This window comes from Giraffa tippelskirchi, chromosome 12, assembly GCF_054371585.1.
Source record: "Giraffa tippelskirchi isolate mGirTip1 chromosome 12, T2T-mGirTip1v1.2.pri, whole genome shotgun sequence".
In the NCBI taxonomy this organism is placed as follows: Eukaryota; Metazoa; Chordata; class Mammalia; order Artiodactyla; family Giraffidae; genus Giraffa; species Giraffa tippelskirchi.
In genome coordinates this window covers 68,348,567-68,372,579 of record NC_137286.1, presented here as the reverse complement: position 1 = coordinate 68,372,579, position 24,013 = coordinate 68,348,567, and the positions used below count along the sequence as shown (strand labels likewise).

Here is a 24,013-nt window from a genome sequence, read left to right as displayed (position 1 = left end):
GAAAGCGTTCTTCACGACAGAAGGCTAGAAAATGACCCAACAACCTTGTGGCCCAGAACCCCTCTAGAAAAATCACTGTTCCATAAAAAAGAGAAACACGTGGGAAGTTCCAAGGAGAGGCAATGCCCATGGCCAGTGTACTTTAGAGACGGCCTGACCGCTCCGGGGAAGACACGCACCGACGGAACCCCTTGGGAAACAGCAGTGAGAGTCCTCACCGTCGTAAGGGTTTCCTCTGGGGACAACCTGCCCTGGGCACCACATGGGGGAGCAGACCGGCTTCTCTTCCTCTGCCCCCACACCATTCACTCATGAAGGCAGCTCAGGTGTTCTCATGCCCTGCCTGCCTGCCTGCCTGCCTGCCTGGCTCATCCGTGAGCTGTGACCACCTCCAGGGCAGGACTCCACCTTCTCCTCTCTGTGTACCGTGAATCTGCACACAGTGGGCTTTCAGAACCTTAGGAGACTTGAGCCATTCCCACTCGAGCCAGAACCCTCCCCAGGAAGGAAAACGGCTGTGGAGTCATTTTGGCCCCTGCACTGCTTCCGAAAGCCTGGCGGCTCCTACAGCCTCTACGGTGTGAAGAGGGAGGTCCCTTTTGACAGAGCTTTCCGGCTGTCAGATCTAAGCTGTTGTTTCACTGTCAGCTGTGTCTCTTCCGTTGCAGCCAGGTGGGCCACGCTGCTCCAAAGGGGCTCACAAGCTGAGTGGCAAGGGAGGTATTGAGAGGACAGGGATGGCTACAACGTGCTGCAAACTGAGTGAGGGTCCCCACAATCCTCAGCAAAGGTCTGTGGTGTGCAAGTGGGGAGTAGAGGGCCCCCAAGTTCCAAAGGAAGGGAGGTACTCGGGAGCTAAAGCCCTTGGCTGCTGTGGTAGCAGCTGCAGATGGCAGCTCGTCCACAGTGCACTTCGAATGAGGTCATATGAGCGGGACTCTGGAAATGGCTCCGAAATCAAGAGAAAGGGGTCAGGGTATGTGGGAATCCGGCGGGGGTGGGGGGTGGATGAAGGAAGGTGTCCTTCCTCTCTCCAGTGCAATTTGGTTTGGTGAGTCTCAAAGCTACCAGATGGCACTTCCCAAGTCAGGCCCCCGCAGGAATCAGGGTGGGCTGCGTGCCTCGGCCCCTGCCACAGGGACAAGCCACACCAGTGGCCTCCCTGAGCTCCAATGGCCGGATCTGGGGGTTCTGTCTGGGTGCACACCTCCTTGCTGTGGCCAAGTTCCCCCCTTCTCTGAGCACCAGCTTCATCCTCTCGAATGAGGACATCGATTGCTACCTTGGCACGTTACTCTCTTCATCCTGTGAAGACTCATTAGGCTTATCCTACAATTACTAGCTGGCCCGAAGAGATATCTCCTGAATCCAGATTAAGCTGGAGTCTCCCAGGCTCATCTGGCATGTCTTCCCTGAAGTCTGCCAAAACCCACACCCTTGCATTTCCAGGGACTCCCCTTAGCCAGCTGGGCAGAAAACCCAGCATGGTTCAAACAAGCTGACAGACAAGCGGGAGAGGACTCACGGGCAGACGGCCTCCCTCAGGTCTCGGGTGGAGCTCTGGGACCACAGCAGCAGCGGGCCATCCCAGCGCCTTGGGCTCAGCAGCGCCCTCATTCTCAGGCCGGCGGCTCTGCCCTGAGGGGAGCAGGAAGGTCACCAACTGCCGCAGGCGGACCTCAAGCCCCTCCCACTGCTGGAGCCTGACCTCCCCCGGCCCCACCCCTTCCCCTACCCCAGCAGGACGAGAGCTCGTCTTCCCCTGGCTTCCAACGTGAGGCCTGGCCCTGGGCCCCGATTGGGCACTGCCCCAGTCCGGAGCCAATCACAGTGGCCAGGGAGGTGGAACGCACCGATTGGCCAGGGCCAGGTCATGTGACCATACTCCCCAGGAAACTCAAATATTACCAAGATTCCCTAACAAACCAATGAACAAAATTATCCAGTAAAGGCAAACCGTACATTTTAATGAGGCCAATGTCACAGAAAAAAAAAAAAAATCCTTCACAATGAACTGCTCAAGGAAGCTACTAAATAAGCTTTCAGAAAAGTGAAGTCGTTTTTTTTTTTTTTTTTTTTAATAGGGTGACGGAGAGCTATACCTTTCCCATCTATGTGAATTTAGGTTTAAACTAGATTTCCCTCGGCTATTATATAAGACAAAAAACCCCACATCACCCCCTTTCACTCCCCCCACCCCCAAAAAGTGTTTTAGTCTATTGAATTTTTGTGTCCTCAGTTGTGTCTGATTCACGGCAACTCACGAACTCCACACAGCCAGGCTCTTCCGTCCATGGAATTCAGGGCAATTTTTTCTGTCACAGCAAATGCCCACCCTGGGTGATCCAAAGGCAAGGGCTCAGAGGCTCCTGAGAGACTAACTCCTTTCAGCTGAGCACAGAGCTGGCTCCTCACTGGGATGCCTGTGGCCTGGGGCTCCCAGAGGGGAGAGCAGCACTCGCCCCACCGTGTGGTCACTGCTGGAAGTGCAGGCAGCTCCTCACTCCCCCTTGACAGTGTCCCTGAGGGCAGAACAGTGTGAATCTACTCAAGGTGGAAACGCAAACTCCGATGCAACCAAACTTCCCACAAGGTCTCCAAAACCACTCAGGAACAGGGAATTGGAAACTGCAGGGCATGACATGAATGGAGATGGAGACTTGACACCTTACACCGAGTTCACTTCCAGTTATCCCTAGACAAAGTTTCCATGAAAACTTGTCACAAATCTAGAAGAGCAATGAGCAGAAACCGGACATGTGCTTTGAGTCTTCACACACAAAACGAAAAGGCAGCTCACAAAACAACCCAGAGAATACAGTGGACTTTGCAAAATCAAAGATATCTACTGTGGGAAAGACCTCATTACAAAAGCAAAAGACAGGTCATACATCGCGAGACGAATGAGTGGAAACACAAAGCTTCTCAAGGATGTGTCTCCAAACAGACAAAGAACACCAACACGACAAGCCTGTGAAAACTAGGGAAAGGTCTGAAGGGACAGCAGACTGAGGAAGACACACACAGAGTATCCCGGATGATGTCCAGCACTGAGGGCCTGGAGAAACAACAGTCTAGTTGCACTCCCTCAGGCCTGTGTGACCCTGGATGAGGCCTCTGTTTCCCGGTGGCTCTGAGAGATGGACAGGGAGGAAGGGGAAGAGAAATCACTTGCATTTCTAATACTCACAGCAAAGTCTTCCAATGAGAAGGGAATTATCACCCCCACTGACAATGCCATTCACTGAAGTGATACCCACGAGTCCATCTAACCCAGAAGGGAAGGAAGGACCTGTCCTGACAAAACGGCGAGAGATGGAAGAAGGAAGATCAAGCCCACACCAACCACTGGAAAGAGAAGCTGTGCTCAGGGCTTGAAAGAATTCCTATTGGGAAAATGATGTCACAGCCCCACAAGGCAATCCACAGCTTCGATGCTATTCCTCCCAAAATGCCAATGCATTTTCGCACCGAACAAAGAATTGCAAAAGGGGTACGGAAACAGAAAAGAGCCTAAATTGTCAATACAATCCGACGAAAAAGCCCCGATACGGACATCCAAGGTTGTGTGAAAGGAAATTAGACGACCAAACTAGGATCCTCAGGAGAGTATCGGAGAAGGCGATGGCGACCCACTCCAGTACTCTTGCCTGGAAAATGCCATGGACGGAGGAGCCTGGTAGGCTGCAGGCCATGGGGTCGCACAGAGTCAGGCACGACTGAAGTGACTTAGCCGCAGCGGCAGCAGCAGGACAGTATGCTATTGGGAATACAACAACACACACAGATCCAGATCGATGGAATAAAGTTGAGGGTCCAGAAACAAACCCCGGCATCCATGGTCAACTCATCTCTGACACAGAAGGGGAGAATATCCAAATGGGAACAAGAAAGCCTCTTCAATAAATGTCCATGGGAAAACCAGACAGCTACATCTGAAGAACGCTATTGGTTTTGATCTCACACCACCTCAATATCGGGGAAAAACCTCACCCTAAAGACTGATATCATGAGATAGCTAGAAAGAAGCGTAGGTCAAAGGCTCCTTAACATCAGAGTCTCCTTGCCATTTGCTGGGCGGAGGTAGAAATGGGTCTCTTCAAGTAAGGGAAAGAGGAAAACGAAGTACGCCAACGGGTTTCCTTCCAATGGAACCTCTTCACAACAGAGAAGCTAAGCATTCAGAAATGCAAAAGATAGGAAACGGAACATGAGAGACTCCTTGCAAGTGGTGTATCTGAGAAGGGGTTCATATGGAAAGAGACGAAGAATGCACAGCACTCAGATTCCAAGAAACACCACCACCACCCTTGACCCTTCCCCCATGACCAACTCCGACCTAAAGCCTTTCTCTCCCTCTAACCTATCCCTAAAACATAACCCTCATCTAATCATATACATGTGCATTCCTAGCATCCATCCATCCACACACGAGAGAGAAAGAGGAAGACACAGACTGAATCGAGAAGGGAAAAGAGAGGGACAGAGCCAGAGAGAGACACGGAACCAGAGAGAGGAAAGGAATCGACGGTCCAGACTTTTCATCAATCTGTCTCGAAGGTAGAAGCAACGACAGCGCCCATCCACCCCAGAAGGGGGAAAAGGACGGAAGGTTTGGAGAGGAAAAGACAAGAACGCAGGGAGCCCTTAGAAGCTCAGCCACCCGCAGAAGCCGAGCTGGGACACTTGAACAGAATCTCAATGGAAACAGAGGACCAGAAAGTTGGCTACTCTTTTCTATAAGAGAGGGAGACCTTCGAGTCTTCCTTTCGGTCCTCCAACTTGGATGCGGGGTCTCAAAACAGTCAGGAGGGGGAGTGCCTTTTCCTGGGTACCACGGCGCATCCAGGCCTCGTTCTGCCCCATTCTGTGCTGTGTCAGCCCTGGATGGAGTCTTTCTTTCTGAAGTCTCAGCGCACAAGCTCCACGTGATATCGGCCCCAGGTGGAAAGGCATGGAGCTGCTCGTAGGCCGACAGAACTAGGAAGCAGATGGGAGAATGACCCCCACTCTGCAGATGGAGAGACTGGGGAAACCCTGAGGGGCATACGCTTGTCCAGGGCCACACCACTTATGAGAAGAAGGAGCCTGGTCTGAGAGCAGCGGGGTCCTCGGAGCTCAGGCCCTGGCTGCACCCAGGCCTCCCCAGGGCTGTGGGCTGGGCAGTGTGGCTGTCACTGTGCCTGCACATGGCCTAAGGGGGGTGGTCGAGCAGTCAGAAACCCAGAGATTCCCTTGGGAAGCTTTGGGGAAGGGACCTCAGCACGAACCCCAGGAAATGATGTCACCTGCCGGCAACAGAACCCAACAGAACCCGCAACCCGGGTATCCAGGCCTCCAGAGCGGAGAGGAGCCCCCAGCCAGATCACTTGCTGCCAGGATGTTCTGCTGTTTGCCCCTGCCCAGAGGCCGGGGCCTCGGGAGAGCTCACAGGCAGTGTGCGTGGGCACCCTGTCAACGTTGGCTCAGGGCACCCCCGAGAGGCCTCTGGCCCTTTGCCCGGAGAAACAGAAAGGTAACACGGGGAGCCCCAGGCCGGGCCAGGCCACCTCTCCCATGCCACCCGGAAACACCGGGTCCTTTGCCTGTGTGTGTGGATGCGGGTTTCTCGGGGTGTGTCTCCCTCAAGGAAGCCCAGGCGGATGTGGGGTCAGAAGCCGACGGGCAAGTTGTGTCCACACCCCAGGGGAGAGCAGGCTGGCTGGGATGGGGAGAGTGCGGGCAGCGCCGGCCGCCCAGGCTGGCCTCACACCCTCAGGTGGGTCTCTTTCCTCCCGGGTGGGGATCTGAGCAGACACACGTCTCTGACCCTTCTGGGAAGAGAAGTTCGAGCAGGCAGAAGCAGCGGCTCCACTGGCCAGGCCCAGCTCGGAAAACTCCCAGCACGGCTGGCTGACGGTCACTGTCGTTGCAGAGCTTCCCACGTGATGAGGCCGAGGACGGGGACACCCCGTCCACCTCCCGGAGGGAGGGGTCGGAGCACCACCCCCCCGCCCCTGAGGCCCAGTGCAGGCTCCAGGTGAGCGTGCCCACGGAGGCATCAGCCCCACCGGGGGCGAAGCGGAGGCGGGGAAGGCCTGCTGCCGAGACACCGCCCAGGATACACCCGGCGGCCCAGTCTGAGGCTGCCACGGAGCTCAGCACACCCGGCTCCGACCCGGAGTCCCGAGAACCCCGGCCTCTGAGGCAGCAGGAGGACCTGGAGCCCAGCACGCCAGAGCACAGAGGTGAGGACGCTGGGGCTGGTGCACGGGAGTGTGTGGGGAGGGGGTGCTGAGCTACACAGGGACGAGTCCCCGAAAGATGCTGCTGGGCCTACAGCAAGCGCTGGCCTCACACCCCCACCCCCATCTTGCACACTTCAGTCCCAAAAGACATCCGACCCTGGGTATTCTTTGGGAATCTCTTGGAAGCTTTCTGTCCCGGGATACGCACATGCCAAGGCTGGCCTGTGGGCAAACTTTGCTTCTCCCCCAGCTCTAGCACTGGCCTCCAACTGGAACCAGGCTCCACTTCCCAGACCTGTCCCTACAGAGGTGGTGGCTCCAGGTGCAGGACCCAGGGATCCACCGAGGGCAGATGGAGAACCGAGACTTGCCCTCGCAGAGACACCAGGCCAGCTGGGTTCTGGCCAGCACACCGGGCAGATCGGATCTCCGTGCCTGCAGGACCCCCAGCCCCAGGCACTGATGTCCCACCCCCTCAGCCAGAACCTCCACCTCCACGTGCACCTGTACCTGCTCGGGCTTTGGCAGGAGAACCCGAGGCAGAGGAGGAGTCACCGCCTCGGCAGGGAGAGCCTGCCCTGGCTCCCGCGCAACACCCAGACGCCGACGATGACTCACCCGCCCCTGCAGGAAGAACGAGCCCCCGCTCTGGACAGAGACCCAGAGCCCTTGCCGGAAACACCACGTCCAGGGGAGCGGTCGGCTCTGCCGCCTCCATCCCTGTCGGCTCACCGTGGACGCCGTCAACTCGGTCTGCCCCCAGGGGACATGGAGTTCCTTTCCCCTGAACTGCTTTGCATTTGGTTTGTTTCCACCTTACTGGTGATGTTTTACTTTTTGTATGGTTTCGTGTATTTTTGTTGGTTAAGTTGGGATTAGTAAACTTTTTCATCATTGTTGCAATTTGGGAACACTGTTGTGTGACTCTGGTGATACTGTGTTACCATCACCACTTTGTGGTTTCAGACCCGTTTGATCTTTATGCCCCACCCCCCAACAAAGCCTGGATTCAAGGCAAGCACGCCCTGTTCATCCCTCCCCCCCGATCCTGAACACAATTTCAACTTTTCTTTCTGCATTCCTTCCTATATTCTTGGTGTCCCCAATCAATGACTCTCAGTGAAATGACTGAAGGAGTTTCTTTCGGACTCTCCACCTACTGTAAGACTCCATTGGAGAGTTCTCATTTTTATGTCATTTGAACTAGCCTTTGATAGCTGACAGGACGGTGTACGTCCTTTCAAGATATCATGTGCCAAACGAAGCCCTTTTGGCAAATGCCATCATTATCTCCAGGCAGGCATTGCTGTTTGAAGGGTGACATCTCAGCCAGAAGGCAGAGGCTGAGCTCCTCTTGTTGCACCAGCTCCCAAAAGAAGCCAAGAAAGGGAGCTGGAACAACAAACCACCCCAACGCCCAGGAAAGCGTTCTTCACGACAGAAGGCTAGAAAATGACCCAACAACCTTGTGGCCCAGAACCCCTCTAGAAAAATCACTGTTCCATAAAAAAGAGAAACACGTGGGAAGTTCCAAGGAGAGGCAATGCCCATGGCCAGTGTACTTTAGAGACGGCCTGACCGCTCCGGGGAAGACACGCACCGACGGAACCCCTTGGGAAACAGCAGTGAGAGTCCTCACCGTCGTAAGGGTTTCCTCTGGGGACAACCTGCCCTGGGCACCACATGGGGGAGCAGACCGGCTTCTCTTCCTCTGCCCCCACACCATTCACTCATGAAGGCAGCTCAGGTGTTCTCATGCCCTGCCTGCCTGCCTGCCTGCCTGCCTGGCTCATCCGTGAGCTGTGACCACCTCCAGGGCAGGACTCCACCTTCTCCTCTCTGTGTACCGTGAATCTGCACACAGTGGGCTTTCAGAACCTTAGGAGACTTGAGCCATTCCCACTCGAGCCAGAACCCTCCCCAGGAAGGAAAACGGCTGTGGAGTCATTTTGGCCCCTGCACTGCTTCCGAAAGCCTGGCGGCTCCTACAGCCTCTACGGTGTGAAGAGGGAGGTCCCTTTTGACAGAGCTTTCCGGCTGTCAGATCTAAGCTGTTGTTTCACTGTCAGCTGTGTCTCTTCCGTTGCAGCCAGGTGGGCCACGCTGCTCCAAAGGGGCTCACAAGCTGAGTGGCAAGGGAGGTATTGAGAGGACAGGGATGGCTACAACGTGCTGCAAACTGAGTGAGGGTCCCCACAATCCTCAGCAAAGGTCTGTGGTGTGCAAGTGGGGAGTAGAGGGCCCCCAAGTTCCAAAGGAAGGGAGGTACTCGGGAGCTAAAGCCCTTGGCTGCTGTGGTAGCAGCTGCAGATGGCAGCTCGTCCACAGTGCACTTCGAATGAGGTCATATGAGCGGGACTCTGGAAATGGCTCCGAAATCAAGAGAAAGGGGTCAGGGTATGTGGGAATCCGGCGGGGGTGGGGGGTGGATGAAGGAAGGTGTCCTTCCTCTCTCCAGTGCAATTTGGTTTGGTGAGTCTCAAAGCTACCAGATGGCACTTCCCAAGTCAGGCCCCCGCAGGAATCAGGGTGGGCTGCGTGCCTCGGCCCCTGCCACAGGGACAAGCCACACCAGTGGCCTCCCTGAGCTCCAATGGCCGGATCTGGGGGTTCTGTCTGGGTGCACACCTCCTTGCTGTGGCCAAGTTCCCCCCTTCTCTGAGCACCAGCTTCATCCTCTCGAATGAGGACATCGATTGCTACCTTGGCACGTTACTCTCTTCATCCTGTGAAGACTCATTAGGCTTATCCTACAATTACTAGCTGGCCCGAAGAGATATCTCCTGAATCCAGATTAAGCTGGAGTCTCCCAGGCTCATCTGGCATGTCTTCCCTGAAGTCTGCCAAAACCCACACCCTTGCATTTCCAGGGACTCCCCTTAGCCAGCTGGGCAGAAAACCCAGCATGGTTCAAACAAGCTGACAGACAAGCGGGAGAGGACTCACGGGCAGACGGCCTCCCTCAGGTCTCGGGTGGAGCTCTGGGACCACAGCAGCAGCGGGCCATCCCAGCGCCTTGGGCTCAGCAGCGCCCTCATTCTCAGGCCGGCGGCTCTGCCCTGAGGGGAGCAGGAAGGTCACCAACTGCCGCAGGCGGACCTCAAGCCCCTCCCACTGCTGGAGCCTGACCTCCCCCGGCCCCACCCCTTCCCCTACCCCAGCAGGACGAGAGCTCGTCTTCCCCTGGCTTCCAACGTGAGGCCTGGCCCTGGGCCCCGATTGGGCACTGCCCCAGTCCGGAGCCAATCACAGTGGCCAGGGAGGTGGAACGCACCGATTGGCCAGGGCCAGGTCATGTGACCATACTCCCCAGGAAACTCAAATATTACCAAGATTCCCTAACAAACCAATGAACAAAATTATCCAGTAAAGGCAAACCGTACATTTTAATGAGGCCAATGTCACAGAAAAAAAAAAAAAATCCTTCACAATGAACTGCTCAAGGAAGCTACTAAATAAGCTTTCAGAAAAGTGAAGTCGTTTTTTTTTTTTTTTTTTTTAATAGGGTGACGGAGAGCTATACCTTTCCCATCTATGTGAATTTAGGTTTAAACTAGATTTCCCTCGGCTATTATATAAGACAAAAAACCCCACATCACCCCCTTTCACTCCCCCCACCCCCAAAAAGTGTTTTAGTCTATTGAATTTTTGTGTCCTCAGTTGTGTCTGATTCACGGCAACTCACGAACTCCACACAGCCAGGCTCTTCCGTCCATGGAATTCAGGGCAATTTTTTCTGTCACAGCAAATGCCCACCCTGGGTGATCCAAAGGCAAGGGCTCAGAGGCTCCTGAGAGACTAACTCCTTTCAGCTGAGCACAGAGCTGGCTCCTCACTGGGATGCCTGTGGCCTGGGGCTCCCAGAGGGGAGAGCAGCACTCGCCCCACCGTGTGGTCACTGCTGGAAGTGCAGGCAGCTCCTCACTCCCCCTTGACAGTGTCCCTGAGGGCAGAACAGTGTGAATCTACTCAAGGTGGAAACGCAAACTCCGATGCAACCAAACTTCCCACAAGGTCTCCAAAACCACTCAGGAACAGGGAATTGGAAACTGCAGGGCATGACATGAATGGAGATGGAGACTTGACACCTTACACCGAGTTCACTTCCAGTTATCCCTAGACAAAGTTTCCATGAAAACTTGTCACAAATCTAGAAGAGCAATGAGCAGAAACCGGACATGTGCTTTGAGTCTTCACACACAAAACGAAAAGGCAGCTCACAAAACAACCCAGAGAATACAGTGGACTTTGCAAAATCAAAGATATCTACTGTGGGAAAGACCTCATTACAAAAGCAAAAGACAGGTCATACATCGCGAGACGAATGAGTGGAAACACAAAGCTTCTCAAGGATGTGTCTCCAAACAGACAAAGAACACCAACACGACAAGCCTGTGAAAACTAGGGAAAGGTCTGAAGGGACAGCAGACTGAGGAAGACACACACAGAGTATCCCGGATGATGTCCAGCACTGAGGGCCTGGAGAAACAACAGTCTAGTTGCACTCCCTCAGGCCTGTGTGACCCTGGATGAGGCCTCTGTTTCCCGGTGGCTCTGAGAGATGGACAGGGAGGAAGGGGAAGAGAAATCACTTGCATTTCTAATACTCACAGCAAAGTCTTCCAATGAGAAGGGAATTATCACCCCCACTGACAATGCCATTCACTGAAGTGATACCCACGAGTCCATCTAACCCAGAAGGGAAGGAAGGACCTGTCCTGACAAAACGGCGAGAGATGGAAGAAGGAAGATCAAGCCCACACCAACCACTGGAAAGAGAAGCTGTGCTCAGGGCTTGAAAGAATTCCTATTGGGAAAATGATGTCACAGCCCCACAAGGCAATCCACAGCTTCGATGCTATTCCTCCCAAAAGGCCAATGCATTTTCGCACCGAACAAAGAATTGCAAAAGGGGTACGGAAACAGAAAAGAGCCTAAATTGTCAATACAATCCGACGAAAAAGCCCCGATACGGACATCCAAGGTTGTGTGAAAGGAAATTAGACGACCAAACTAGGATCCTCAGGAGAGTATCGGAGAAGGCGATGGCGACCCACTCCAGTACTCTTGCCTGGAAAATGCCATGGACGGAGGAGCCTGGTAGGCTGCAGGCCATGGGGTCGCACAGAGTCAGGCACGACTGAAGTGACTTAGCCGCAGCGGCAGCAGCAGGACAGTATGCTATTGGGAATACAACAACACACACAGATCCAGATCGATGGAATAAAGTTGAGGGTCCAGAAACAAACCCCGGCATCCATGGTCAACTCATCTCTGACACAGAAGGGGAGAATATCCAAATGGGAACAAGAAAGCCTCTTCAATAAATGTCCATGGGAAAACCAGACAGCTACATCTGAAGAACGCTATTGGTTTTGATCTCACACCACCTCAATATCGGGGAAAAACCTCACCCTAAAGACTGATATCATGAGATAGCTAGAAAGAAGCGTAGGTCAAAGGCTCCTTAACATCAGAGTCTCCTTGCCATTTGCTGGGCGGAGGTAGAAATGGGTCTCTTCAAGTAAGGGAAAGAGGAAAACGAAGTACGCCAACGGGTTTCCTTCCAATGGAACCTCTTCACAACAGAGAAGCTAAGCATTCAGAAATGCAAAAGATAGGAAACGGAACATGAGAGACTCCTTGCAAGTGGTGTATCTGAGAAGGGGTTCATATGGAAAGAGACGAAGAATGCACAGCACTCAGATTCCAAGAAACACCACCACCACCCTTGACCCTTCCCCCATGACCAACTCCGACCTAAAGCCTTTCTCTCCCTCTAACCTATCCCTAAAACATAACCCTCATCTAATCATATACATGTGCATTCCTAGCATCCATCCATCCACACACGAGAGAGAAAGAGGAAGACACAGACTGAATCGAGAAGGGAAAAGAGAGGGACAGAGCCAGAGAGAGACACGGAACCAGAGAGAGGAAAGGAATCGACGGTCCAGACTTTTCATCAATCTGTCTCGAAGGTAGAAGCAACGACAGCGCCCATCCACCCCAGAAGGGGGAAAAGGACGGAAGGTTTGGAGAGGAAAAGACAAGAACGCAGGGAGCCCTTAGAAGCTCAGCCACCCGCAGAAGCCGAGCTGGGACACTTGAACAGAATCTCAATGGAAACAGAGGACCAGAAAGTTGGCTACTCTTTTCTATAAGAGAGGGAGACCTTCGAGTCTTCCTTTCGGTCCTCCAACTTGGATGCGGGGTCTCAAAACAGTCAGGAGGGGGAGTGCCTTTTCCTGGGTACCACGGCGCATCCAGGCCTCGTTCTGCCCCATTCTGTGCTGTGTCAGCCCTGGATGGAGTCTTTCTTTCTGAAGTCTCAGCGCACAAGCTCCACGTGATATCGGCCCCAGGTGGAAAGGCATGGAGCTGCTCGTAGGCCGACAGAACTAGGAAGCAGATGGGAGAATGACCCCCACTCTGCAGATGGAGAGACTGGGGAAACCCTGAGGGGCATACGCTTGTCCAGGGCCACACCACTTATGAGAAGAAGGAGCCTGGTCTGAGAGCAGCGGGGTCCTCGGAGCTCAGGCCCTGGCTGCACCCAGGCCTCCCCAGGGCTGTGGGCTGGGCAGTGTGGCTGTCACTGTGCCTGCACATGGCCTAAGGGGGGTGGTCGAGCAGTCAGAAACCCAGAGATTCCCTTGGGAAGCTTTGGGGAAGGGACCTCAGCACGAACCCCAGGAAATGATGTCACCTGCCGGCAACAGAACCCAACAGAACCCGCAACCCGGGTATCCAGGCCTCCAGAGCGGAGAGGAGCCCCCAGCCAGATCACTTGCTGCCAGGATGTTCTGCTGTTTGCCCCTGCCCAGAGGCCGGGGCCTCGGGAGAGCTCACAGGCAGTGTGCGTGGGCACCCTGTCAACGTTGGCTCAGGGCACCCCCGAGAGGCCTCTGGCCCTTTGCCCGGAGAAACAGAAAGGTAACACGGGGAGCCCCAGGCCGGGCCAGGCCACCTCTCCCATGCCACCCGGAAACACCGGGTCCTTTGCCTGTGTGTGTGGATGCGGGTTTCTCGGGGTGTGTCTCCCTCAAGGAAGCCCAGGCGGATGTGGGGTCAGAAGCCGACGGGCAAGTTGTGTCCACACCCCAGGGGAGAGCAGGCTGGCTGGGATGGGGAGAGTGCGGGCAGCGCCGGCCGCCCAGGCTGGCCTCACACCCTCAGGTGGGTCTCTTTCCTCCCGGGTGGGGATCTGAGCAGACACACGTCTCTGACCCTTCTGGGAAGAGAAGTTCGAGCAGGCAGAAGCAGCGGCTCCACTGGCCAGGCCCAGCTCGGAAAACTCCCAGCACGGCTGGCTGACGGTCACTGTCGTTGCAGAGCTTCCCACGTGATGAGGCCGAGGACGGGGACACCCCGTCCACCTCCCGGAGGGAGGGGTCGGAGCACCACCCCCCCGCCCCTGAGGCCCAGTGCAGGCTCCAGGTGAGCGTGCCCACGGAGGCATCAGCCCCACCGGGGGCGAAGCGGAGGCGGGGAAGGCCTGCTGCCGAGACACCGCCCAGGATACACCCGGCGGCCCAGTCTGAGGCTGCCACGGAGCTCAGCACACCCGGCTCCGACCCGGAGTCCCGAGAACCCCGGCCTCTGAGGCAGCAGGAGGACCTGGAGCCCAGCACGCCAGAGCACAGAGGTGAGGACGCTGGGGCTGGTGCACGGGAGTGTGTGGGGAGGGGGTGCTGAGCTACACAGGGACGAGTCCCCGAAAGATGCTGCTGGGCCTACAGCAAGCGCTGGCCTCACACCCCCACCCCCATCTTGCACACTTCAGTCCCAAAAGACATCCGACCCTGGGTATTCTTTGGGAATCTCTTGGAAGCTTTCTGTCCCGGGATACGCACATGCCAAGGCTGGCCTGTGGGCAAACTTTGCTTCTCCCCCAGCTCTAGCACTGGCCTCCAACTGGAACCAGGCTCCACTTCCCAGACCTGTCCCTACAGAGGTGGTGGCTCCAGGTGCAGGACCCAGGGATCCACCGAGGGCAGATGGAGAACCGAGACTTGCCCTCGCAGAGACACCAGGCCAGCTGGGTTCTGGCCAGCACACCGGGCAGATCGGATCTCCGTGCCTGCAGGACCCCCAGCCCCAGGCACTGATGTCCCACCCCCTCAGCCAGAACCTCCACCTCCACGTGCACCTGTACCTGCTCGGGCTTTGGCAGGAGAACCCGAGGCAGAGGAGGAGTCACCGCCTCGGCAGGGAGAGCCTGCCCTGGCTCCCGCGCAACACCCAGACGCCGACGATGACTCACCCGCCCCTGCAGGAAGAACGAGCCCCCGCTCTGGACAGAGACCCAGAGCCCTTGCCGGAAACACCACGTCCAGGGGAGCGGTCGGCTCTGCCGCCTCCATCCCTGTCGGCTCACCGTGGACGCCGTCAACTCGGTCTGCCCCCAGGGGACATGGAGTTCCTTTCCCCTGAACTGCTTTGCATTTGGTTTGTTTCCACCTTACTGGTGATGTTTTACTTTTTGTATGGTTTCGTGTATTTTTGTTGGTTAAGTTGGGATTAGTAAACTTTTTCATCATTGTTGCAATTTGGGAACACTGTTGTGTGACTCTGGTGATACTGTGTTACCATCACCACTTTGTGGTTTCAGACCCGTTTGATCTTTATGCCCCACCCCCCAACAAAGCCTGGATTCAAGGCAAGCACGCCCTGTTCATCCCTCCCCCCCGATCCTGAACACAATTTCAACTTTTCTTTCTGCATTCCTTCCTATATTCTTGGTGTCCCCAATCAATGACTCTCAGTGAAATGACTGAAGGAGTTTCTTTCGGACTCTCCACCTACTGTAAGACTCCATTGGAGAGTTCTCATTTTTATGTCATTTGAACTAGCCTTTGATAGCTGACAGGACGGTGTACGTCCTTTCAAGATATCATGTGCCAAACGAAGCCCTTTTGGCAAATGCCATCATTATCTCCAGGCAGGCATTGCTGTTTGAAGGGTGACATCTCAGCCAGAAGGCAGAGGCTGAGCTCCTCTTGTTGCACCAGCTCCCAAAAGAAGCCAAGAAAGGGAGCTGGAACAACAAACCACCCCAACGCCCAGGAAAGCGTTCTTCACGACAGAAGGCTAGAAAATGACCCAACAACCTTGTGGCCCAGAACCCCTCTAGAAAAATCACTGTTCCATAAAAAAGAGAAACACGTGGGAAGTTCCAAGGAGAGGCAATGCCCATGGCCAGTGTACTTTAGAGACGGCCTGACCGCTCCGGGGAAGACACGCACCGACGGAACCCCTTGGGAAACAGCAGTGAGAGTCCTCACCGTCGTAAGGGTTTCCTCTGGGGACAACCTGCCCTGGGCACCACATGGGGGAGCAGACCGGCTTCTCTTCCTCTGCCCCCACACCATTCACTCATGAAGGCAGCTCAGGTGTTCTCATGCCCTGCCTGCCTGCCTGCCTGCCTGCCTGGCTCATCCGTGAGCTGTGACCACCTCCAGGGCAGGACTCCACCTTCTCCTCTCTGTGTACCGTGAATCTGCACACAGTGGGCTTTCAGAACCTTAGGAGACTTGAGCCATTCCCACTCGAGCCAGAACCCTCCCCAGGAAGGAAAACGGCTGTGGAGTCATTTTGGCCCCTGCACTGGTTCCGAAAGCCTGGCGGCTCCTACAGCCTCTACGGTGTGAAGAGGGAGGTCCCTTTTGACAGAGCTTTCCGGCTGTCAGATCTAAGCTGTTGTTTCACTGTCAGCTGTGTCTCTTCCGTTGCAGCCAGGTGGGCCACGCTGCTCCAAAGGGGCTCACAAGCTGAGTGGCAAGGGAGGTATTGAGAGGACAGGGATGGCTACAACGTGCTGCAAACTGAGTGAGGGTCCCCACAATCCTCAGCAAAGGTCTGTGGTGTGCAAGTGGGGAGTAGAGGGCCCCCAAGTTCCAAAGGAAGGGAGGTACTCGGGAGCTAAAGCCCTTGGCTGCTGTGGTAGCAGCTGCAGATGGCAGCTCGTCCACAGTGCACTTCGAATGAGGTCATATGAGCGGGACTCTGGAAATGGCTCCGAAATCAAGAGAAAGGGGTCAGGGTATGTGGGAATCCGGCGGGGGTGGGGGGTGGATGAAGGAAGGTGTCCTTCCTCTCTCCAGTGCAATTTGGTTTGGTGAGTCTCAAAGCTACCAGATGGCACTTCCCAAGTCAGGCCCCCGCAGGAATCAGGGTGGGCTGCGTGCCTCGGCCCCTGCCACAGGGACAAGCCACACCAGTGGCCTCCCTGAGCTCCAATGGCCGGATCTGGGGGTTCTGTCTGGGTGCACACCTCCTTGCTGTGGCCAAGTTCCCCCCTTCTCTGAGCACCAGCTTCATCCTCTCGAATGAGGACATCGATTGCTACCTTGGCACGTTACTCTCTTCATCCTGTGAAGACTCATTAGGCTTATCCTACAATTACTAGCTGGCCCGAAGAGATATCTCCTGAATCCAGATTAAGCTGGAGTCTCCCAGGCTCATCTGGCATGTCTTCCCTGAAGTCTGCCAAAACCCACACCCTTGCATTTCCAGGGACTCCCCTTAGCCAGCTGGGCAGAAAACCCAGCATGGTTCAAACAAGCTGACAGACAAGCGGGAGAGGACTCACGGGCAGACGGCCTCCCTCAGGTCTCGGGTGGAGCTCTGGGACCACAGCAGCAGCGGGCCATCCCAGCGCCTTGGGCTCAGCAGCGCCCTCATTCTCAGGCCGGCAGCTCTGCCCTGAGGGGAGCAGGAAGGTCACCAACTGCCGCAGGCGGACCTCAAGCCCCTCCCACTGCTGGAGCCTGACCTCCCCCGGCCCCACCCCTTCCCCTACCCCAGCAGGACGAGAGCTCGTCTTCCCCTGGCTTCCAACGTGAGGCCTGGCCCTGGGCCCCGATTGGGCACTGCCCCAGTCCGGAGCCAATCACAGTGGCCAGGGAGGTGGAACGCACCGATTGGCCAGGGCCAGGTCATGTGACCATACTCCCCAGGAAACTCAAATATTACCAAGATTCCCTAACAAACCAATGAACAAAATTATCCAGTAAAGGCAAACCGTACATTTTAATGAGGCCAATGTCACAGAAAAAAAAAAAAAATCCTTCACAATGAACTGCTCAAGGAAGCTACTAAATAAGCTTTCAGAAAAGTGAAGTCGTTTTTTTTTTTTTTTTTTTTAATAGGGTGACGGAGAGCTATACCTTTCCCATCTATGTGAATTTAGGTTTAAACTAGATTTCCCTCGGCTATTATATAAGACAAAAAACCCCACATCACCCCCTTTCACTCCCCCCACCCCCAAAAAGTGTTTTAGTCTATTGAATTTTTGTGTCCTCAGTTGTGTCTGATTCACGGCAACTCACGAACTCCACACAGCCAGGCTCTTCCGTCCATGGAATTCAGGGCAATTTTTTCTGTCACAGCAAATGCCCACCCTGGGTGATCCAAAGGCAAGGGCTCAGAGGCTCCTGAGAGACTAACTCCTTTCAGCTGAGCACAGAGCTGGCTCCTCACTGGGATGCCTGTGGCCTGGGGCTCCCAGAGGGGAGAGCAGCACTCGCCCCACCGTGTGGTCACTGCTGGAAGTGCAGGCAGCTCCTCACTCCCCCTTGACAGTGTCCCTGAGGGCAGAACAGTGTGAATCTACTCAAGGTGGAAACGCAAACTCCGATGCAACCAAACTTCCCACAAGGTCTCCAAAACCACTCAGGAACAGGGAATTGGAAACTGCAGGGCATGACATGAATGGAGATGGAGACTTGACACCTTACACCGAGTTCACTTCCAGTTATCCCTAGACAAAGTTTCCATGAAAACTTGTCACAAATCTAGAAGAGCAATGAGCAGAAACCGGACATGTGCTTTGAGTCTTCACACACAAAACGAAAAGGCAGCTCACAAAACAACCCAGAGAATACAGTGGACTTTGCAAAATCAAAGATATCTACTGTGGGAAAGACCTCATTACAAAAGCAAAAGACAGGTCATACATCGCGAGACGAATGAGTGGAAACACAAAGCTTCTCAAGGATGTGTCTCCAAACAGACAAAGAACACCAACACGACAAGCCTGTGAAAACTAGGGAAAGGTCTGAAGGGACAGCAGACTGAGGAAGACACACACAGAGTATCCCGGATGATGTCCAGCACTGAGGGCCTGGAGAAACAACAGTCTAGTTGCACTCCCTCAGGCCTGTGTGACCCTGGATGAGGCCTCTGTTTCCCGGTGGCTCTGAGAGATGGACAGGGAGGAAGGGGAAGAGAAATCACTTGCATTTCTAATACTCACAGCAAAGTCTTCCAATGAGAAGGGAATTATCACCCCCACTGACAATGCCATTCACTGAAGTGATACCCACGAGTCCATCTAACCCAGAAGGGAAGGAAGGACCTGTCCTGACAAAACGGCGAGAGATGGAAGAAGGAAGATCAAGCCCACACCAACCACTGGAAAGAGAAGCTGTGCTCAGGGCTTGAAAGAATTCCTATTGGGAAAATGATGTCACAGCCCCACAAGGCAATCCACAGCTTCGATGCTATTCCTCCCAAAATGCCAATGCATTTTCGCACCGAACAAAGAATTGCAAAAGGGGTACGGAAACAGAAAAGAGCCTAAATTGTCAATACAATCCGACGAAAAAGCCCCGATACGGACATCCAAGGTTGTGTGAAAGGAAATTAGACGACCAAACTAGGATCCTCAGGAGAGTATCGGAGAAGGCGATGGCGACCCACTCCAGTACTCTTGCCTGGAAAATGCCATGGACGGAGGAGCCTGGTAGGCTGCAGGCCATGGGGTCGCACAGAGTCAGGCACGACTGAAGTGACTTAGCCGCAGCGGCAGCAGCAGGACAGTATGCTATTGGGAATACAACAACACACACAGATCCAGATCGATGGAATAAAGTTGAGGGTCCAGAAACAAACCCCGGCATCCATGGTCAACTCATCTCTGACACAGAAGGGGAGAATATCCAAATGGGAACAAGAAAGCCTCTTCAATAAATGTCCATGGGAAAACCAGACAGCTACATCTGAAGAACGCTATTGGTTTTGATCTCACACCACCTCAATATCGGGGAAAAACCTCACCCTAAAGACTGATATCATGAGATAGCTAGAAAGAAGCGTAGGTCAAAGGCTCCTTAACATCAGAGTCTCCTTGCCATTTGCTGGGCGGAGGTAGAAATGGGTCTCTTCAAGTAAGGGAAAGAGGAAAACGAAGTACGCCAACGGGTTTCCTTCCAATGGAACCTCTTCACAACAGAGAAGCTAAGCATTCAGAAATGCAAAAGATAGGAAACGGAACATGAGAGACTCCTTGCAAGTGGTGTATCTGAGAAGGGGTTCATATGGAAAGAGACGAAGAATGCACAGCACTCAGATTCCAAGAAACACCACCACCACCCTTGACCCTTCCCCCATGACCAACTCCGACCTAAAGCCTTTCTCTCCCTCTAACCTATCCCTAAAACATAACCCTCATCTAATCATATACATGTGCATTCCTAGCATCCATCCATCCACACACGAGAGAGAAAGAGGAAGACACAGACTGAATCGAGAAGGGAAAAGAGAGGGACAGAGCCAGAGAGAGACACGGAACCAGAGAGAGGAAAGGAATCGACGGTCCAGACTTTTCATCAATCTGTCTCGAAGGTAGAAGCAACGACAGCGCCCATCCACCCCAGAAGGGGGAAAAGGACGGAAGGTTTGGAGAGGAAAAGACAAGAACGCAGGGAGCCCTTAGAAGCTCAGCCACCCGCAGAAGCCGAGCTGGGACACTTGAACAGAATCTCAATGGAAACAGAGGACCAGAAAGTTGGCTACTCTTTTCTATAAGAGAGGGAGACCTTCGAGTCTTCCTTTCGGTCCTCCAACTTGGATGCGGGGTCTCAAAACAGTCAGGAGGGGGAGTGCCTTTTCCTGGGTACCACGGCGCATCCAGGCCTCGTTCTGCCCCATTCTGTGCTGTGTCAGCCCTGGATGGAGTCTTTCTTTCTGAAGTCTCAGCGCACAAGCTCCACGTGATATCGGCCCCAGGTGGAAAGGCATGGAGCTGCTCGTAGGCCGACAGAACTAGGAAGCAGATGGGAGAATGACCCCCACTCTGCAGATGGAGAGACTGGGGAAACCCTGAGGGGCATACGCTTGTCCAGGGCCACACCACTTATGAGAAGAAGGAGCCTGGTCTGAGAGCAGCGGGGTCCTCGGAGCTCAGGCCCTGGCTGCACCCAGGCCTCCCCAGGGCTGTGGGCTGGGCAGTGTGGCTGTCACTGTGCCTGCACATGGCCTAAGGGGGGTGGTCGAGCAGTCAGAAACCCAGAGATTCCCTTGGGAAGCTTTGGGGAAGGGACCTCAGCACGAACCCCAGGAAATGATGTCACCTGCCGGCAACAGAACCCAACAGAACCCGCAACCCGGGTATCCAGGCCTCCAGAGCGGAGAGGAGCCCCCAGCCAGATCACTTGCTGCCAGGATGTTCTGCTGTTTGCCCCTGCCCAGAGGCCGGGGCCTCGGGAGAGCTCACAGGCAGTGTGCGTGGGCACCCTGTCAACGTTGGCTCAGGGCACCCCCGAGAGGCCTCTGGCCCTTTGCCCGGAGAAACAGAAAGGTAACACGGGGAGCCCCAGGCCGGGCCAGGCCACCTCTCCCATGCCACCCGGAAACACCGGGTCCTTTGCCTGTGTGTGTGGATGCGGGTTTCTCGGGGTGTGTCTCCCTCAAGGAAGCCCAGGCGGATGTGGGGTCAGAAGCCGACGGGCAAGTTGTGTCCACACCCCAGGGGAGAGCAGGCTGGCTGGGATGGGGAGAGTGCGGGCAGCGCCGGCCGCCCAGGCTGGCCTCACACCCTCAGGTGGGTCTCTTTCCTCCCGGGTGGGGATCTGAGCAGACACACGTCTCTGACCCTTCTGGGAAGAGAAGTTCGAGCAGGCAGAAGCAGCGGCTCCACTGGCCAGGCCCAGCTCGGAAAACTCCCAGCACGGCTGGCTGACGGTCACTGTCGTTGCAGAGCTTCCCACGTGATGAGGCCGAGGACGGGGACACCCCGTCCACCTCCCGGAGGGAGGGGTCGGAGCACCACCCCCCCGCCCCTGAGGCCCAGTGCAGGCTCCAGGTGAGCGTGCCCACGGAGGCATCAGCCCCACCGGGGGCGAAGCGGAGGCGGGGAAGGCCTGCTGCCGAGACACCGCCCAGGATACACCCGGCGGCCCAGTCTGAGGCTGCCACGGAGCTCAGCACACCCGGCTCCGACCCGGAGTCCCGAGAACCCCGGCCTCTGAGGCAGCAGGAGGACCTGGAGCCCAGCACGCCAGAGCACAGAGGTGAGGACGCTGGGGCTGGTGCACGGGAGTGTGTGGGGAGGGGGTGCTGAGCTACACAGGGACGAGTCCCCGAAAGATGCTGCTGGGCCTACAGCAAGCGCTGGCCTCACACCCCCACCCCCATCTTGCACACTTCAGTCCCAAAAGACATCCGACCCTGGGTATTCTTTGGGAATCTCTTGGAAGCTTTCTGTCCCGGGATACGCACATGCCAAGGCTGGCCTGTGGGCAAACTTTGCTTCTCCCCCAGCTCTAGCACTGGCCTCCAACTGGAACCAGGCTCCACTTCCCAGACCTGTCCCTACAGAGGTGGTGGCTCCAGGTGCAGGACCCAGGGATCCACCGAGGGCAGATGGAGAACCGAGACTTGCCCTCGCAGAGACACCAGGCCAGCTGGGTTCTGGCCAGCACACCGGGCAGATCGGATCTCCGTGCCTGCAGGACCCCCAGCCCCAGGCACTGATGTCCCACCCCCTCAGCCAGAACCTCCACCTCCACGTGCACCTGTACCTGCTCGGGCTTTGGCAGGAGAACCCGAGGCAGAGGAGGAGTCACCGCCTCGGCAGGGAGAGCCTGCCCTGGCTCCCGCGCAACACCCAGACGCCGACGATGACTCACCCGCCCCTGCAGGAAGAACGAGCCCCCGCTCTGGACAGAGACCCAGAGCCCTTGCCGGAAACACCACGTCCAGGGGAGCGGTCGGCTCTGCCGCCTCCATCCCTGTCGGCTCACCGTGGACGCCGTCAACTCGGTCTGCCCCCAGGGGACATGGAGTTCCTTTCCCCTGAACTGCTTTGCATTTGGTTTGTTTCCACCTTACTGGTGATGTTTTACTTTTTGTATGGTTTCGTGTATTTTTGTTGGTTAAGTTGGGATTAGTAAACTTTTTCATCATTGTTGCAATTTGGGAACACTGTTGTGTGACTCTGGTGATACTGTGTTACCATCACCACTTTGTGGTTTCAGACCCGTTTGATCTTTATGCCCCACCCCCCAACAAAGCCTGGATTCAAGGCAAGCACGCCCTGTTCATCCCTCCCCCCCGATCCTGAACACAATTTCAACTTTTCTTTCTGCATTCCTTCCTATATTCTTGGTGTCCCCAATCAATGACTCTCAGTGAAATGACTGAAGGAGTTTCTTTCGGACTCTCCACCTACTGTAAGACTCCATTGGAGAGTTCTCATTTTTATGTCATTTGAACTAGCCTTTGATAGCTGACAGGACGGTGTACGTCCTTTCAAGATATCATGTGCCAAACGAAGCCCTTTTGGCAAATGCCATCATTATCTCCAGGCAGGCATTGCTGTTTGAAGGGTGACATCTCAGCCAGAAGGCAGAGGCTGAGCTCCTCTTGTTGCACCAGCTCCCAAAAGAAGCCAAGAAAGGGAGCTGGAACAACAAACCACCCCAACGCCCAGGAAAGCGTTCTTCACGACAGAAGGCTAGAAAATGACCCAACAACCTTGTGGCCCAGAACCCCTCTAGAAAAATCACTGTTCCATAAAAAAGAGAAACACGTGGGAAGTTCCAAGGAGAGGCAATGCCCATGGCCAGTGTACTTTAGAGACGGCCTGACCGCTCCGGGGAAGACACGCACCGACGGAACCCCTTGGGAAACAGCAGTGAGAGTCCTCACCGTCGTAAGGGTTTCCTCTGGGGACAACCTGCCCTGGGCACCACATGGGGGAGCAGACCGGCTTCTCTTCCTCTGCCCCCACACCATTCACTCATGAAGGCAGCTCAGGTGTTCTCATGCCCTGCCTGCCTGCCTGCCTGCCTGCCTGGCTCATCCGTGAGCTGTGACCACCTCCAGGGCAGGACTCCACCTTCTCCTCTCTGTGTACCGTGAATCTGCACACAGTGGGCTTTCAGAACCTTAGGAGACTTGAGCCATTCCCACTCGAGCCAGAACCCTCCCCAGGAAGGAAAACGGCTGTGGAGTCATTTTGGCCCCTGCACTGCTTCCGAAAGCCTGGCGGCTCCTACAGCCTCTACGGTGTGAAGAGGGAGGTCCCTTTTGACAGAGCTTTCCGGCTGTCAGATCTAAGCTGTTGTTTCACTGTCAGCTGTGTCTCTTCCGTTGCAGCCAGGTGGGCCACGCTGCTCCAAAGGGGCTCACAAGCTGAGTGGCAAGGGAGGTATTGAGAGGACAGGGATGGCTACAACGTGCTGCAAACTGAGTGAGGGTCCCCACAATCCTCAGCAAAGGTCTGTGGTGTGCAAGTGGGGAGTAGAGGGCCCCCAAGTTCCAAAGGAAGGGAGGTACTCGGGAGCTAAAGCCCTTGGCTGCTGTGGTAGCAGCTGCAGATGGCAGCTCGTCCACAGTGCACTTCGAATGAGGTCATATGAGCGGGACTCTGGAAATGGCTCCGAAATCAAGAGAAAGGGGTCAGGGTATGTGGGAATCCGGCGGGGGTGGGGGGTGGATGAAGGAAGGTGTCCTTCCTCTCTCCAGTGCAATTTGGTTTGGTGAGTCTCAAAGCTACC

The 24,013-nt window shown here is 55.2% G+C and overlaps 3 protein-coding genes across 3 annotated transcripts; all 3 read left to right on the top strand.

Annotated features, from left to right (window-relative positions):
• Positions 1–1,631: 1,631 nt before the first annotated feature.
• Positions 1,632–7,136, top strand: LOC145529899 (uncharacterized). The gene is made up of 3 exons (XM_081550661.1): positions 1,632–5,515; positions 5,915–6,227; positions 6,478–7,136. The coding sequence occupies exons 1-3, from the start codon at positions 5,279–5,281 to the stop codon at positions 7,104–7,106; spliced, it is 1,179 nt and encodes a 392-aa protein (XP_081406787.1). The 5' UTR covers positions 1,632–5,278; the 3' UTR covers positions 7,107–7,136.
• A 2,143-nt stretch (positions 7,137–9,279) lies between these two features.
• Positions 9,280–14,784, top strand: LOC145529900 (uncharacterized). Its single transcript, XM_081550662.1, has 3 exons — positions 9,280–13,163; positions 13,563–13,875; positions 14,126–14,784. Exons 1-3 carry the CDS (start codon positions 12,927–12,929, stop codon positions 14,752–14,754), a joined length of 1,179 nt encoding a protein of 392 aa, XP_081406788.1. The 5' UTR covers positions 9,280–12,926; the 3' UTR covers positions 14,755–14,784.
• Positions 14,785–17,360: 2,576 nt separating this feature from the next.
• On the top strand, positions 17,361–22,431 carry LOC145529893 (uncharacterized). Its single transcript, XM_081550654.1, has 3 exons — positions 17,361–20,811; positions 21,211–21,523; positions 21,774–22,431. Exons 1-3 carry the CDS (start codon positions 20,575–20,577, stop codon positions 22,400–22,402), a joined length of 1,179 nt encoding a protein of 392 aa, XP_081406780.1. The 5' UTR covers positions 17,361–20,574; the 3' UTR covers positions 22,403–22,431.
• Positions 22,432–24,013: the final 1,582 nt, after the last annotated feature.